The following is a 16,980-nucleotide window of genomic DNA, read 5'->3' as shown; positions in this document are numbered from 1 at the left end:
ATATCCTCCATCGGCAATCTCACCTAGTATACCTCGCAAGACTTCCTAGACAACTATTAAGAGGAGGGGCAGATGTACAATACTGCCAGCGTGTCACATGCAGCTGCCAGCACGACATCCCTAGATATCAACTATTTAAAGAAGTTAGCGTTAGCTACCAGCACGACGCGCGCAATACCATCATCATCATCATCAGTGTTCTCATCATCATCATCAGTTTACTGTTAAACAGGCCGCTAGAGAACGTCAGCGATAGCTTGCTAGGTGCCATCAACTATGGACTATTTAGACGAAGGAATAAGAAAAATAATATAATACCGCGCAGCTGCCAGTGCGACACATGCAGCTGAACTACTCCCTACGGGCTGCTTAAAAACGTGGCTATTTAGACGACGGATAGTAAAAGTACCAAGCAGCCAACTCGACGGAAAACCCGAAAGATAATAGTACAGAACCGCGCAGCCCATCACCTTCCAACGCGACACATTCATCTCAACTACCAAACGGGTATCTAGTGAACGTCGGCGATAGCATGCTAGGTGCCATGGACTATGGGCTATTTAGACGACGGATAGTAGTACAGCACCGCACAGCCGGGAAGCTGCCAACGAGACGCGTGCAGCTCGATCAGCTGCAGCAGCGTGCGGCGGATAGACGGAGCAGCTGCAGTGTTTATAAACGCATCCCGTACAGCTGTTAGCAGCCGCTCCAGGTCACCTGGTAACTGGGTTTCCAGGTCCCGGCCAATGTAGGTCAGCACGAAGAAGAGGTTCTCCGTCTGTAATGTATAATAAATATATTTCAGGACAATTTTTACACACGGCACGATCTGATCCCATACTAAGCTTTAGCTTGTTTTATGGAAACCAGATGGCTGATAAACATACATATATATAATTTTTTAAATAAATACTTATATAGATAATTAACACCCAGACACAGAGCAAACATCTATGTTCATCACACAAATATTTGCCCCGGGTGGGAATCGAACCCACGACCTCTGGCTTGGAAGGCAGGGCAATTACCAACCAAGCCAAACGGTCAGTCAGAGTCAGTCAATACAAATATATATAAATCTCGTGTCACAATGTTTGTCCTCAATGGACTCCTAAACCACTTAACCGATTATAATAAAATTCGCACACCATGTGCAGTTCGATCCAACTTGAGAGATTGGATAGTTTAAACATGTAGGTAGCACGGGCGAAGCCGGGGTGGACCGCTAGTACAAATATAGAAGTGTGTATTGTATTTTGAATACTATGTAAACTTATGAACTCAATGTAAATTGAATAAATTATACAGAAATATGTTATGTGTTTCATTTACACCAAATCTCACCAATTTTTTAGTAAACGGTCAATAAGCGGTGTTATTGTTAAAAACGACAAGACATTTTTATGATTTTTCTGTCCCACACACCCTGAAGTTTATTCTTAACAAATACCCTACAAGTTATAAAGTACATTTTTTTAGAAACTTCATATAGTTATAGACTACTGCTATAAAAATCAAGTTATATAATTTTTATGATATAATATATAAAAATATAATATACATACATCACTGGGTGACGGCACAGGTTGTCGGATGCAATCTTCGCAGCACTTGCAAATTAGCGTGAGCAGAACCTGAAATATTTAAACATAATCACTAGTAAATAGTTATAAAAGATCACGACTCACCATAATCTTGTTAGAATAGATTTGACATGTAGGCAATTGTTTAATGCAATGCATGCAAATATTTTTCAAGGCAGGATTACACATATCCATACTAATATGATAAATTCGAAAGTAACTCTGTCTGTCTGTCTGTTACTCAATCACGCCTAAACTACTGAACCAATTTTCATGAAATTTGGTATGGAGATATTTTGATACCCGAGAAAAGACATAGGCTACTTTTTATCCCGGGAAAATGACGCAATCCCGGAAATCCCACGGGAACGGGAACTATGCGGGTTTTTCTTTGACTCCGCCCGCGGCGGAAACCTAGTAAGTAATATGAATATTTGAAGATGTCAAAATCACATGACGCGACCTTGAAATTTTACTCTCAACGTGCCTAAATAAGTTTTACTACACACGCTCTTTTTTAATAAAGTTGTTTTAAGAGTAATTCACCTGTCCCGGCTGAGCGCTGGCCCCGCGGCGCTGTATCGCACGACGGCGCAGTTGGCAGTACATCTCTAACAGGAACGACAGGAACGCCATCAGACGAGGCCGCCCGCCGCCCACCATCGCGCCCAATAACTGTAAAATTAAAAAAAATATATAATAATTTAATTGGTATTGTAAAGCTAACTGAAAGTAAAAAAAAAATAAAGTTTGCATAATATTGGGTCATAAAAAATGGTAATACAAAATGACAAACAAAATATCGAATTGAGTGTGATTTTGCACATACTGTCCTTTTTATGCACATTAGTTCTCGTCTGTTAGTATGTTTCACCGTCATCTCGCATTTGTCATTATGTATGACCGTCATCTCGCGTCTGTCAGATTAAATCACTGTCATCTCGCGCCTGTCAATATGTATGACCGTCATTTCGCGTCTGTCAATATGTATCACCGTAATCTCGTGTCTGTCAATATGTATTACCGTCATCCTGCGTCTGTCAGTATGTATCACCGTCATCTCACGTCTGTCAGTATGTATAACTGTCATCTCGCGTCTGCCACATTATATGTTTGCTTGTGTCGCGTGGTGTAGTGTTATCTACAAACCTTGTCCCGGTCGTGGTACCACTGCTGGCACGTGTTGAGCAGCGACTCGAGGAACGTCTCGCCGTGCTCGCGCTCCACGACGGCGATGCAGCGGCGCGCGGCCGGCAGCGCGTACCGCGGCGACTCCACCGCGCGCCCCACCAGGTGCCCCACCGCGTCCATCAGCGTGCGCGCGCACACCGCGTTCGGGTCTACGCACCACGTGATAACAATTATACGTTCATCATCATCATCATCATCAGCCTATACCAGGTGAAAGGTAAGACGTCAGACGAATTTAGACAGAAGGTTCTACTCATGAAACTGAACAACTTTTGTTCTACAACTTTGCTGAATTCGTAGAAAAAAATTTGGACTTTGTATGGAAATCGGTCAGCTGATTAGCGAAGTTTCCTTACAAAGTCCAATTTTTTTTTACGAATTCAGCAAAGTTGTAAAACAAAAGTTTTTCAGTTTCATGAGTAGAAGCTCCTGTCAAAATGCGTCTGACGTCCACGACGTACCAGTCACCCTGTATAGGTACGTTCCCACTGCTGGGACACGCGCCGTCTACGAGGGTGCAAGCCATAAACCACCACGCTGGCCAATTATACGTTATGTACATTTATTTGACTTGCTTATACAGCATGTTACACGCAAAGACCGATAATGCTCATTAAAAGTGGGTATAAAGCAAAATTACCAATCTTCTATAAGGTGATAACTGATACGTGTAATATTCAATACCAAATCTAAAAAATAAAATATATATCAAACTAAATAGATGATATTTTCGAGGATACTGTTTGATCATTTTCAAATTGACTCGATAAAAAAATCACGGTGTTTCTTCTTATTTTCAGACTTTTACGTTTATATATTTTATATTTTTTAGATTTGGTCTTGCATATTACACGTATCATCTAATAGAAAATTGGTAATTTTGCTTTATACGCACCCTTAAGCGAAAGAACTGATCACAACTGCAACTTGTTGTGATGTGAAATTTTAGATTGTCACAACGCGTCGTGAGCGTTTTGATTAGAGCCTCAATATGAATTTCGCTGTGTGGATCTTTTACTATGACCTATGCTATGACCAAATTTTCGCTCAATGAGTTATTTCGGTCGTTGAGCGTAAAATGCACTACAGTATAAGTACATAATATGTAATTATATACAAATCACTCGAGTACATACCTATTCTAAGTAAGAAATGTTATATTACTTTAGGCAATTTATTCCCAATTAGATTTTAAAAATCTTTTCAAATTGTTCAAAGGATTATTATAATCAAGGATTTTAACGTTTCACTGAATGTTTGAAGGATTTTTGAGCATCTATTTGTATTGGAATTAAATGTTGATCAAAAAAACAAACTAGGTACATAATATTTACATCTTACACCTAATGCAAAAACAATTTATAAGAAATAAGTGCTTTATATACAATTTAAATTCTCATTTAAATTTGATAGATAGATGCAAAGATTTGCATCTATCTATGAGAATTTACTGCATAGTAGCAATGTCTGAAGAATTTGATTTAAATGTAGAGTGCACTACAGATTTTTAAAATTTCCACCAAGAGAAGCCACAAAACAGAAAACAAAGGAGAATGGGCAAATTGGGCCTGAAACTTGGACTAAGACCAATACACACGAAATATTGTTTTTGTGATAGATCATTGCTTACACACACCTTACGAAAAAAATAAAATATAAAATTAATTAAACGGGTTCCTGTACAGTCAAGGCAAAAAGTTTTATTTATTTGGCTATTATTTTGCGCACAATAACGGTGTTTTTAATTCGAGTGAAGTAAATATAAATCTAAATGTCACTGGAGTGACTAAGTTTAACTACAAAAAACGTCTAACTACGTTGAATTATAATAAACACGGTATAGCTGGTACCTGTTACAAAACATATTAGTGTATTTCGGTTATTAGAAGGCTTAAGATTAGTACTAGTAGGTACCTCCGTATTTGTAAGTGAAAGTGAATTGGAGTAACATAAAGATATTGTCATTGTCTTATAACAGTTATTTTTTGCAAAAAATATTAGTTATACACAAAAAGATAAAACTAAATGTGAGGGCGCTTGTGCACTACAAGGAATTTTACTGTCCGGCATTCCGATTTTTTACGGTCCGGTGTGGCATGAAAAAACCGATGAATTGCTTGTGCACCTGTCCGTCTTTACTCGGATCAGTGCGGTACAGTTCAAGGAAGTATGGCGGTATAATGCTATCATAAATGATTGTTTTTGCATTTTACAAGAAACGAGTAAAAATATAGAAGGTGAAATATTATATTACTTATTATAATAAAAAGTAAAGTTCCGTAAGAGATTTAAAATGCGTGTTTCACTTATTTATTTTAATCGGTGACGAGGAGCTAAAGCTATTCCCACTTGAACTTTAACTTACCAACACTTACTTAGATAATAATTATAGGTCAATGCTTGGTCAATGTATATAAAATAACAATACCGACTTCTCAAATCTCATTGCCAGCTAAAAGAAAGTAAAACAAGAGCTTGCTTTCAATTGGCATATGCAATAAAAAGAGTAAAATCCAAGCAAGTGGGCACTCGAAAACAATTATACCTACAGCGACTCGTAAACTCAAAAAACCATCCGGAATAGGCAAAAGTAAAATGTCGGACAGTAAAATTACGTATAGTGCACAAGCTAGTATTTAGATTAATTGCGTGCCATACCGGACCGTAAAAAATCGGAATGCCGGACCGTAAAATTCCTTGTAGTGGACAAACGCCCTGACTGTACAAAAACCCGGTTGATTATTTTTTTATATATATTTTTCCCGTTATATATGTGTTATGATCTATTATAAAAAAAATATCTCATGTGTATTGGTCCAACTCAAGGGTTCAGGCCCAACTTCCATAGTAAAATGCCCATCCAAATCCTTGTAAATTCTTGCGTTTGCTTCGTTCACTCATTAATAATCTGTATTAGATTCCCGTGGTGACAAAAATTAAGATAAACTTAAAAATTAAAATAGAAAAACTTGAAACAAAAGCGCGTTTCGCCAACTCCGACAAATTGCTGAGTACCACCTCGATAGAAGCCAACTTAACCTACAAAAGTATAAAATAACCATCTTCAGCTTTCGATCATTAATAATATCTAGATACACAAAATCCGCGACACAAAATGTCCTCACCAAAAGTCCACCCAGGGTAGAGTTTTGGTCATTTGTAAATCCTATTTTAGCACCTCAGAATAAGGTTGCATTTACCGCTAACAGGCATTACCTTTAGTACATTCTGTGAATATGTTCCTTAAGTAATGGCAATAAGGTTGTTTTTTATTTAACGCTCATTTTCTTCAATACAAACATTTAAGGAAAAATTCTGTTTTTGAAGTGAAACTTCTTTACGCGCGTTGAGAGTAAAATTTCTAGGTCGCGTCATGACAATACCGCCACGTCATAGACGACAATTTTGCTATCTTTGAGTCTTAACAAGACTTGTGACACGTGAGCTCAGCACAGACGTTCTTTTTTTTTCATAATAATTATACATATTTGTTGTTTAAGTTGTGTATCTAGTTATCAACAATCGAAAGCCACCACACCACATCCAAATACCACCTATAAACCGTGAACCTCCCGTGCCCGTGTGCGAACAACTAAAGGGTCGTACACACCATCTCGCTCACCTTCCAGCGCCTTGTCGATACACTCCTGTATCTCTGGCGGGAAGGCGCCGAGGTCGCCCGCGTCGGCCGCCAGCCCGAGCGCCGCCATGCCGCTCGCGAGCGCGTCCGCTGACGTCAGCGACTTGGAGCGCTTGAGGCCGGGCGTAAAGGATTGCGGGCGCACGCTCTTGCCGTTCCCGTTCGAGAGGCTAGAGGGGGGCGATTTCTTCTTCTCGGATATGAGCTGCTGCGGTTGGAGCTTGAAGTGGACGCGCGGGCCACCCTGGAATCGTAAACATTGAAATTTAACAAATTTTGAATAGGTAAAACATCGTATTCATGTATTACTATTAGGGTGCTTTTCCACCAATAATGTGCGAGGAATGTGTTTGTAAAGACCAATCGTATCGCTTCATTTACTTTGAAGTGTTACTATCGGTTATTTACAAACACATACCTCGCTACACATCCTCGCACATGATTGGTGGAAAATCACCCTAATACATGAATACAATGATGAAGGCTGTTTTACGTGTTCAAAATTTGTAACGTTTAGAATGGAATATACCTAATCTTAATTTTAGAATTGAAAACAACATTGCTCTACTTGTCAACTTATTGCTGAAAATAACCCATGAATAATTTGTAGCACTAGGAATTTCTAAAAGAGTAGAATAACAATCACATTTTGACAGCATGAGGCGATATACCAACAAGTTAAAACAGATTTACATATAAATTTCTAAAAGGGCAAATCTCCACGCAACCTCATCATTGTTGTAAGAAAGATTCAGTAAGGCTACTACTACACTAGCGTACCGTAGCGTGCGGCACGTTCCCGCTCGAGGCGCTGGCGAGCAGCGCGTGCGGCGGCATCACGGGCCGGTAGTGCGGCGGCACCTGCGCGTGCAGCACCGCCGAGCGCGAGTGCTGCAGCCCCACGCTCGCGAACCCCAGCCCTACTGCCGACCTGCAATTGTTATAATTAGGCTTTATAATTATATATAAACACAAACAAAATAACACAACAAAGACGTAATAAAATTTATTACACAGCAGCAATTAAATAACTGAAATTGAATATGATGATAGAACCTTCGTTTTGTAAACAAAAAATTGGTTGTCTGTAAAGTCGGTTTACTGACGATGGTTGAACGTGACAACGTCCGATTGTGCTTCTTTGTCGCTCGTTCCGCGCTCTCGCTTGCACTTCAAGCCTTACATGGAACGCCTCAGAGCGAGGTAACGCCGCATGAGTCATGTTTTTTCGTGCGTCCAGCCGGCTCTATCGAATTATAAGACGTTGTCACGTCAAAAATCAATCTAAAGCGCGAGCACGAAATCTATCGACAACGGACAAAGTATTAGAATCAGCATCGAGAGCATTTGTATGGGATTTTTAAAAACGCCCCTGCCGCGTGCAAAAGAAAAGCTCTATCGATGACGATACGAATACCTTGACGACAGTTTTCGTACTCGCGACACTCGCATTACTGAACTTTAATAATTTCTTAGTGTGACTATGCCATGTTATATCATATCTTATTAACCTACATATTTCGTTGATAACAACAATAATTAAACATATGCAAAGCAGTGCCTAAAAACCTTCGTTCAATTGAAGAGCACCCACAGATTACAATGAGACGAGATCTTATCTCAGTATAAATATGTTGATAACGTTCACATCTAACTAAGCTGCAATAATTCATACCATTGTAGAGCCAATGTACTTGTTGCTAATTATAATTCATTCGTCAACATTGTTATATTATATTTATGGCGAACAATAGTTGCCAGGAGCGATGATATGGACGGAAGTCTTATTCAAAAATTAATTTCGTAATATATGTTAAGAATTTTAACATGGTGGCTTAAGTTTGCGAAATGGGTACATGTACATGCTGTACCAAGGGCTTAAATAACTTCGTTATCATCAACAACTATTTTTGATAACCATATGAGTAAGAAAAACCTGATAATTAACGTTTGTTTTCTTTAATTTATGATTTGTTTTTCTTTGTCTAGACATAAAATTCAGAATCTAGGTCAACTTAATAGAAAGAGAAACCTTTACTGAATTAAATACATATATTATTATTACTTTTCTACAACTATCCAAGTTGTCCTTTCCTCCTATTTTTTGGACAATGGATAATTATTTATTATCCAACATATAAATTCCCGTCACAGTCAACCTTTCCCAGTTATGGCATCGAATCCATAGCGCACACTCTACATGCAAATAGACTTCGAAATTAATCCGGAAGTATGCAACATACTGATGAAATAATTCGTGCTTCAAAGTTTTGTCTGTTCCGATTATGATTTATATTTAAATTTAGAGAACTCTTTATATATATTCGTTTATAAAGCAAAAGAAATCAATTAAAAACCTAAAAAAATATTTTTTAAAGATACCAAATCATGCCCCTAGATGGAATCAAGAGTGACCTTAAAGATAGATTTTAGACCTTTCCAAGATAACCCACATAGAGAAGAAAATGATGTATCAACCTAAAATTTAAAAGAATATTTAGGACTAATGAAGACATCTGAAGCATTTCTTTTGTTAAGAAAGGCAAACCAGGAAAACACTACAAAGAGACGGTTATTTACACTATGTATTAAAAACATGTTATTTACAGCAGGTATGAGACATACCATAAAGAAATAACGTAAGCTAACATTCCAGATAGCCCTATTACAGTGTGACGACCCAAAGTGAGCATACACAAAGAAGCAAGCGACAGACAGAATGTAGACTGGTGGAATTGAACAAGTGGCGTATCCTGTCTGTGACGGCCAGTTAGCGTTTGTGTACTGAGTACTGACTTTCATCATATTGAAGCAAAATATCATAAAAGAACTGAACATAAATGGCATAAACTAATATAAAAATATATTGTCTGTAAAGAATTCTCGTGAATATTCGGATCCTCTCAAGTCTAATATAGCATTTCCTTCCAAAGCAGGTTTATATGAATTTTCTCCTGAGTCCTGAGTGATTTGTTTTCATCGCAATTAAGCAAATTATTATGGAAACTTTAGAATGTTATAATCATAACATATGCTAAATGTGAAGCTACTAATTGTCTTTTAATTATTATTTATGAATATTTATCGCAAACTAGCGGTCCGCCCCGGCTTCGCCCGTGGTACATAATATTTACGTTTTCTCTACATAAGAACCATCCTCGTACTTCAGGAATATAATAAAAAAAGAATTATCGAAATCGGTCCACCCGTTCTTGAGTTATGCGCTTACCAACACATTTTGCGATTCATTTTTATATTATAGAAGATATGCTGGTTGTTACCAAAACCAAAGCAGGTTTAAGAATAGATATAACAAAACGATATTTCCCAAGAAGCTACTGCTTGTCTTTTAAGGATTATTATAAGATATGAATTCGCAAATATTTTGTTGTTGTTACCAAAGTAGGTTTAATATAATTTATATTTCCCAAGACTCTATAAAGCAATTTATGTTAACATCGCAGTATTTAATACCAATGTAATAAACCTAAATACATCATCTCGAAACTGGGCTTCAATCAAGTGGAAATAATTTTGATTGCAGTTACTTCGATTCAGGAAAATCGTTATTACATTTGATTTAGCTGCCAAATTATTATGCGTCGAATTTGAGCATCAACCCAATAAGTGTAGTGATTACATCAGGTTGCGTGTTAAAACAACTAGATTGGAATATATGAGGCTCATGCTAATATAGAATATAAATTTTGCTGTATTGTTTTTCATAATCAATAGTTTGAGTACCAAGAGGTATATTTCAACTTCAAATTTGCAGGATTGGTCTCCTATACTATCGTGATGAGAGAAAGTAGCTGTGTATGACAATTGTCACATATATAATCTTGAAAAATGTAACTTGCATATTTTCAATATTGCCTAAAATTTATAGTCCTAACTGATACAATTTTGTTATAATCGTGAACCTCGCAACATCGTTCAAGGCAACGCTAAGAGAAACTAAAAACCTATTGCACTGCACACGTAATGCATCGACAGGAAGCACACACGTGCATTAAACACGCAATAAATGTATGAGCGAACCGAACTAAAGGGTATATGCTTATAATATGGATCTTATACGATAGAAGAATCCTGTAATTCTTGTAAGCTAGGTTGTGTAGCAACATGAATTAGGACTTGATGTTACTAGCAGAATTCAAATAGAACTGCTGATTTAAGACAACTTATGAACTATTCCAAATAAACGTTCATCGATTCCGTTAAAGTTGGGTCGAAACCTTACTTAGCTAAGCGTCAAATCAAAATCAGAATCCAATTACTAAACACGCTTAAGTCTTTATGGATATAAAGACGTAATCCGGAATTAAGAAATATAATCATAGCACTATTATGAACATCAATCTATGAAAGCTGAAGAGTTTGTTTGTTTGCTTGCTTGAACGCTCTAATCTCTGAACTACTGGCCCGATTTGAAATATTATTTCATTGCCCATTATATCATCAAGCTAATACCAAAAAGAGCGGAGCAAAGCAGGCAAGACTGCGGCGCACAACTAAAATTAATACCTTCTAATATGCATGGACGCAATGCATTGTGAGGATACCTTCATCGCGGTCTATTACAACGGCCGCGGCCGCGGCGGGCCGGCTTCTATTACGGCAATTTGTATGATTCATATTTAATGCCCGAGTTCTATTGCATACAATATATTGCAAACTATATTTTTTTAAAACAGATATTCCATGGAGAAAGTTTGATGGCTATTTTATTTCAGTGATTTCAAATTAAAGATGTCTTGTCTTGTACTGTCTTGTACTCTTTTTAGGCACTAATGATGATGAGCATGTTGGGTGCCTATATTTAAAATTTATCAAAAAGCACTTTCGATGTATGTATCCTTAGTTACATACCCCAATATTATGGCAACTTAAATATCATTAAGTATTACGAATTCCATACAAGATGGGACAAAACCGCAGTACCTCGAACAAAAAGGGGCAGTGTGTCGACTTTATAAAGTTACACTATAGTGCCATTGTCATTAATGGATCCATTACTTATACCTACTTAAGGCTGCAGTCTAGCAAAATTGCGTTTTCAACAAGTTATTTGACAATTTTTTCCCGGCTAATGAAATGATAAACTGAATTTTTTTTTCTTGTTTATCAATTAGTGTTATATACGCAATGCGCGTGAATTTTTTCACATTTATAAAGTTACTTTATGTTACCTTAATCAGGCCTTCAAGATAAGTCTCTTTCCCCCAAAATCATTTCGAGCTAAGTTTGTGCACTCACTACGTTGCAACCGATTACAATTTACATAATCTGATCAGCGCATTATTATCCTTATATAGTCGTTATTAAAAACTGCTGAATACAATTGCCGAAAAACTTATGATTTTCTTAATTAGAGCGTTATAAATTCATTAAATTTCCCATTTTTTGCCTTACAAAATCGATTGATAAATACTGCTAAAAGTTATTTTTTCCATTAATTTATTCGAGTTGGTTGAAGACCAATGAGTATTAATCCCTCAAAAATTTTTTTTTTTGAATTTTGATAATTCTTTAAATATTAAAAAAATATTTAAAATAATAAGGAAAAATCCTAGCGAATTTCTTTAGTCGCGCTCCTTGGGCCGGAGCGTTCTGACGTGTGCTCTACGCTCGATTTTCCTTCATACCGAAGTGAAAGTTGCTCTACTTCATTAAATTTAATATTTTTGTTAATTGATTATTTTTATCTTAGTTTTGTGCAAATATTCGTATTTTTAAACATTTGATTTCGATATGGAAAATAAACGAAAAAAATACGCGTGTAACTACTAGAAAAAAAATTATCTTCGAACATAAAGTTAATGAAACCAAATAGATTGCAAAGGTGATTGGCAACAATTTCTTTATTTTACGGGGTGTCAGTAAAGGGATGTATATTTCTTTAAAACTAAAGTAAGCTCATAAATTTTCTTATAATATAATTTTTTTGAAGTTCCAAAAATGTTTATTTTTCGTTTGAGAAATACGAAATATAATATAAACTTGTATTGAGAACTTGAACTTCCCAAGTTCATCCGGGGAAATCCCCATACGGGGAAAATGATTTGTTTACTCCAAAATTGATCCGAGGTGTTTTAATTTTTTCTTCTAGTCATTTTCAACGTAGCGGCATGTTGTTTGATTATTAATTTTGTAACTTAAATACAGGATGTTGGTTTTATATTCTGATCTTACAGACGCGCTGACAAATTTAGTCCACCATTTCTAGTTTAGTCTACCAACTCTAAGTACCAATATTAAAACGAATGGATTATCATCACATCATCAAAATTCAGTGGGGTTGAGAACTAAACAAACAGAAGTAACAGTGACGCGAAGAATAAAAAAAGAGGACGAAAACGATAATTCGTTGATGCTTTCCCTTTTCGACGTATTGTTAGGGTACATCACCAATCTGCAAAAAACAAAACTGATGATTCCCAATTGCTGATTAAAAATGAAAAACAAATAATCGACAACAGTGGTGAAAATTTGCTGATCACAATGAAACATCCTTCAGTGGTAGCAGATTTACTCATTTAAAATGTATCGGTGAACAGCGTAAAGGAGAGGAGGACAGGAAAACATTATGAATGTGGATGGTGGATTGTATACAGGGTGTAATCGATAAAGCGCGTCACACACGGTTAAGATTTTATCTTAAGATACTGTTATATTTTATATGACAGTATCTTAACGCATCCGGTATCAGCGTTCGGACCATCATTTTTCTTTTTGTCATTGCGTACCCGGTACCACCCACCTCTGTAGAACCGCCATCCTGTTACAAATGACGCGAAATTTTGTGGGTCATTTGTAACAGGATGGCGGTTCTACAGGAGTCTTAGTACGCAATGACAAAAAGAAAAATGATGGTCCGAACGCTGATACCGGATGCGTTAAGATACTGTAATATAAAATATAACAGTATCTTAAGATAAAATCTTAACCGTGTGTGACGCGCTTAAGTATGTGCAGGCGATTATGACGTTATTATTGCAGGTATCAAAAAACTTAAAACTGATATCGAAATTACTTTACCTAATGAGCAAAATGACAATAATAACTTTTTAAAAGTATAACGAGAAATATCTAAAAAATTTACTTTATACACTCCCATATCAAAAAGGGAAAATGGGACTAGTAGAAGTTAAATGTCTAATTCCGGCAAAAGACATGAATGCGGAAGATGCGGTTAAAAAAAAATTTAATATTTGAAATACAATGCAAAAAATAACACTTTTGTCATAGATAAGAATCATGACTATTTTTTCCAAATTCAGGGACAACTAAACGTTGCAGAAGCAGAAGTCTGCTTATTTGCTGTTTGGACTGGAGTGAATCATTCGTTAAAAATAGAATATATAAAATAGAATATATAAAAAAGTATGTAACGTTTAGGCAAAATAAAATGATGGACCATTATTGGATTTTACATAAATTGCCTACTGTCAGAATTGATTGATTCGAGACTTCAGCATTCGATGCCCATCAAGGACCCATCCTATATCATTCAAGCGATTGAAAAAAAAGAGATAAATCCAGTGCAACCGATAAAGCATCAGAATGCTAGCAAAAGATTTATTAGGTTTATCAATATAAATCTATATATTATACATAATATAATAAATCTGTAGAAGACGCGAAGACTGACATCCGCGTGGACGGAGTCGCGGGTGGAAGCTAGTCAGAAATAAATATCTTTTGTTTTCATTTAACACAAACATTACATTTTTTTTATTATATACAAAATTTGTTTATCCGTTTTATTAGTTAAACTGAACAACTTTCACTAAGAAACTTAGGTCGAAAAAAATGTATAGAGTTATGCATTTTGTATGGAAAGCTTATTTTTTTTATATTTCGTCCAAATTTCTTTGTAAAAGTTGATCAGTTATATAAACATGAAGTTGAAGATATCAATAGAAAGTATTCGCAAATTTTGTGTACTGATAAAAAAAAATCACCCGGTGTAATTTTCACGAAAATTGTTTCAAATTGTCATTTTTGGTACTTATTACGAATATTAAATTATACGAATGATTTAATTTTTAAAAATTAAGTGGAGCAACTTTCCCTTAGTACATTTGTATTATTTACATATAGGATGACAGGATGCATTTGTTTGCACTACTAGACCAAGCCCTTAAGATTCCTACCACCTATCCAAGCGTCAACGCTCTTAAAACGGCTAAAGTAATTAATATCCAATTATTCCGCTACATACCTACAGGCTACAACAATTATATAAAGAACTGCAATTGCTTCTAACAACTGTGTTATGTTTTGGTACGCAATGTTCAAAAGTCAGGACGCAAGATCCCAGCATTTGCATATATCTCTGGTACTTATGCAGCATACAATATGAAATTGACACCAGGCATGTTAACAATTTCCTCTTTGTGGTGTGAGGGTAATTTTCCTAAATTCATTGTGGAGAGTTCGTCGCCGTGTGAATCATGCATGTGGGTGGAAATGTACGGGTCATATTGGTTTGAACGATCAAAAAACGAGTCATGTTCATAGAGCCATAACTTCTGTGTAATAAATTGGATATAAACAAATTATTTTGAGATTTCAATAAATTAGCTAGGTTTAGTCAAATAATGATATCTGTTTATTGTCGTATAAAAAGACGCTATTCATCTTAAATAATATGGTATTCCTTGTGTGTAGTTGTTACCTTTGGAACAGTAATTATTCCTTGGATCTTCATTCAAAAAATTAGACCAGACTTGATTTCAAAACGACAGCCTACAGTTACAAAAAAAAAAACTGAAAAATTTGGGAAAATAAACACGAAAATCTTTGCCCTATCAAGTCAAACCAATGATGATAAAACCCACAGTTCATGCTGTGACATTTATCAGGATTAACCTCGCTTGACTTGCTCTAAGTGCTTCATTCTCATTCAATATAAAAGTTACATAAATTCCACACAGTGGTCACCTATTTGTTTCGACTTACTATTGTAAGGTTTCATGTCTTTCGCTAAATGTCGCGTCGTAGATGGCACTATAAGGTCATCGGGGTACAATTAAAGGCATTCTCTATGTAGAGTATTAGGATTATTTTTATAAATATGAGCTTTTCTAAATACAAAGCTATATAGCGCTAAATAATAATAAATGTAAAATAAATTTCGGATAACAAAATATGAAAGATCTAATAGCCAAGCATCAAAACAGGACTGCCTGAAAGTAGGAAGAGGAGCTACTCTTTTACACAGAGTTCATATAGTCACTTCTGAAACATTGAATGAAAATTATCCTTCGGTCGTCTGACTTACATTTATAAATGGCAAACGCTATTCATCTAGCTATGGCCTTGATTTGTTTTAACGAGTTTGTGGACAATACCATGGCTGTAGGTTCGCTATTAACAATATGTGACGCAACAGTTCAATGAGTTTTGTCTGCTTAGATGAGTTTTGTCTGCTTAGATAGGAACAATTAGGTAGGTATTATCAGGTATCGGGATTCAGGTATCAGGCTCGGGATTTTTAACCTTGATGTGAATGAAAGTATTTATAATGAGGATTGAGGTGTGATCAGTCCCGACTTCAATCCCTTATCAACGTGTACGGATAACTTTTGACTTTTAAATGAGTACTATAAATCTAATTAGGTTCGGCAAAAGTCTATTCCAATGATATTATTTTAAATAATTAATGTGAAACTGGTAGTTATTATGTTTAAATCTAAATCTTTAAAGTTGTAGCTAAAATATTAGACTAAATGAAGTAGCAAAGAATTTTCAATACAAAATATTATTTCACCCTATCAAAGTTCAACATAACCATTACACCAAAATAAACCAGTCAATGACAGGAACGGGAAAAACAAACCAGCAGTGTTGCCACAACAAAGCGAACAACTACAACATCTCACGTATTTTATACCAATTTAAAGTGAAAAGAAAACAATTTATCATAAAATTAATTATTTATACATAGCTCGACGTAGTTTCTAATTTAATAAATACTCACATATCTGAAGTGGAATATCTTCCACGAACCATTGTAACAAACGTGCAAATAAATAGAGTCACACACTATTTAATTCACCACATTAATATAATAAAGATAACACTCGTGTTTTCGCACAAAATATCGCACTCACTCATAAAATCCCTATGCAAACTTGGCAGTCTACGGTAGAACTACGTTTCGACACAATATTAAAAATAGAAATCCAGCTGGCCAAACAGAATGCGCGGCTAGAAAAATTGTACCGACAAGGATTTCGTTGACTAAGCGTGAATGAAAAAATCGCGAGGATAGAAATCGGTTCGTTCGTTGCGTTCGTTTTGTTTGGCTGCGTTCGTTGGGATGTCGTATCCCCGAGCGCGTGCGCAGTCCGTGCGCTCCGGCGTCACGCTGCTGGTACCGAATTGGCGCGGGCGTGCTCACGTCATCGCAGCCGCGAACAAAGTGATAACAAAAAGTTACAATTGATACTACGCAACTACGCGGCCGGCACCGGCGGAAACATCGCTATCTGCAGATCCTCCCGCTGCTTGGAGGGCTGCCAACGACGCCGGCCCTAACTACCGCCTTTGACGCGA

The 16,980-nt window shown here is 36.3% G+C and overlaps 1 protein-coding gene across 3 annotated transcripts in view; it reads right to left on the bottom strand.

Annotated features, from left to right (window-relative positions):
• Nucleotides 1–352: 352 nt before the first annotated feature.
• The window catches only part of LOC149483611 (uncharacterized), a 31,656-nt gene continuing 15,028 nt past the window's right edge, over nt 353–16,980 (bottom strand). For 2 of the 3 annotated variants that reach the window (XM_089702772.1, XM_089702773.1), the window contains exons 6-11: nt 7,195–7,345; nt 6,385–6,658; nt 2,733–2,923; nt 2,130–2,258; nt 1,566–1,634; nt 353–778 (exon numbers count right to left, since the gene is read on the bottom strand). In XM_089702772.1, coding sequence (XP_089558898.1) covers nt 557–778; nt 1,566–1,634; nt 2,130–2,258; nt 2,733–2,923; nt 6,385–6,658; nt 7,195–7,345 — 1,036 coding nt within the window. In that variant the 3' untranslated portion in view covers nt 353–556. The remainder of the gene's footprint in view (nt 779–1,565; nt 1,635–2,129; nt 2,259–2,732; nt 2,924–6,384; nt 6,659–7,194; nt 7,346–16,980) is intronic. The other variant, XM_089702774.1, reaches the window with a different exon arrangement.

Source organism: Colias philodice, chromosome 13 (assembly GCF_061535455.1).
Source record: "Colias philodice isolate Cphi_HAF_F1 chromosome 13, ilColPhil1 Martin Lab GWU primary, whole genome shotgun sequence".
Lineage (NCBI taxonomy): Eukaryota > Metazoa > Arthropoda > Insecta > Lepidoptera > Pieridae > Colias > Colias philodice.
The sequence above is the reverse complement of the archived record's forward strand: the minus strand, read 5'-3'. Positions and strand labels throughout refer to the sequence as shown.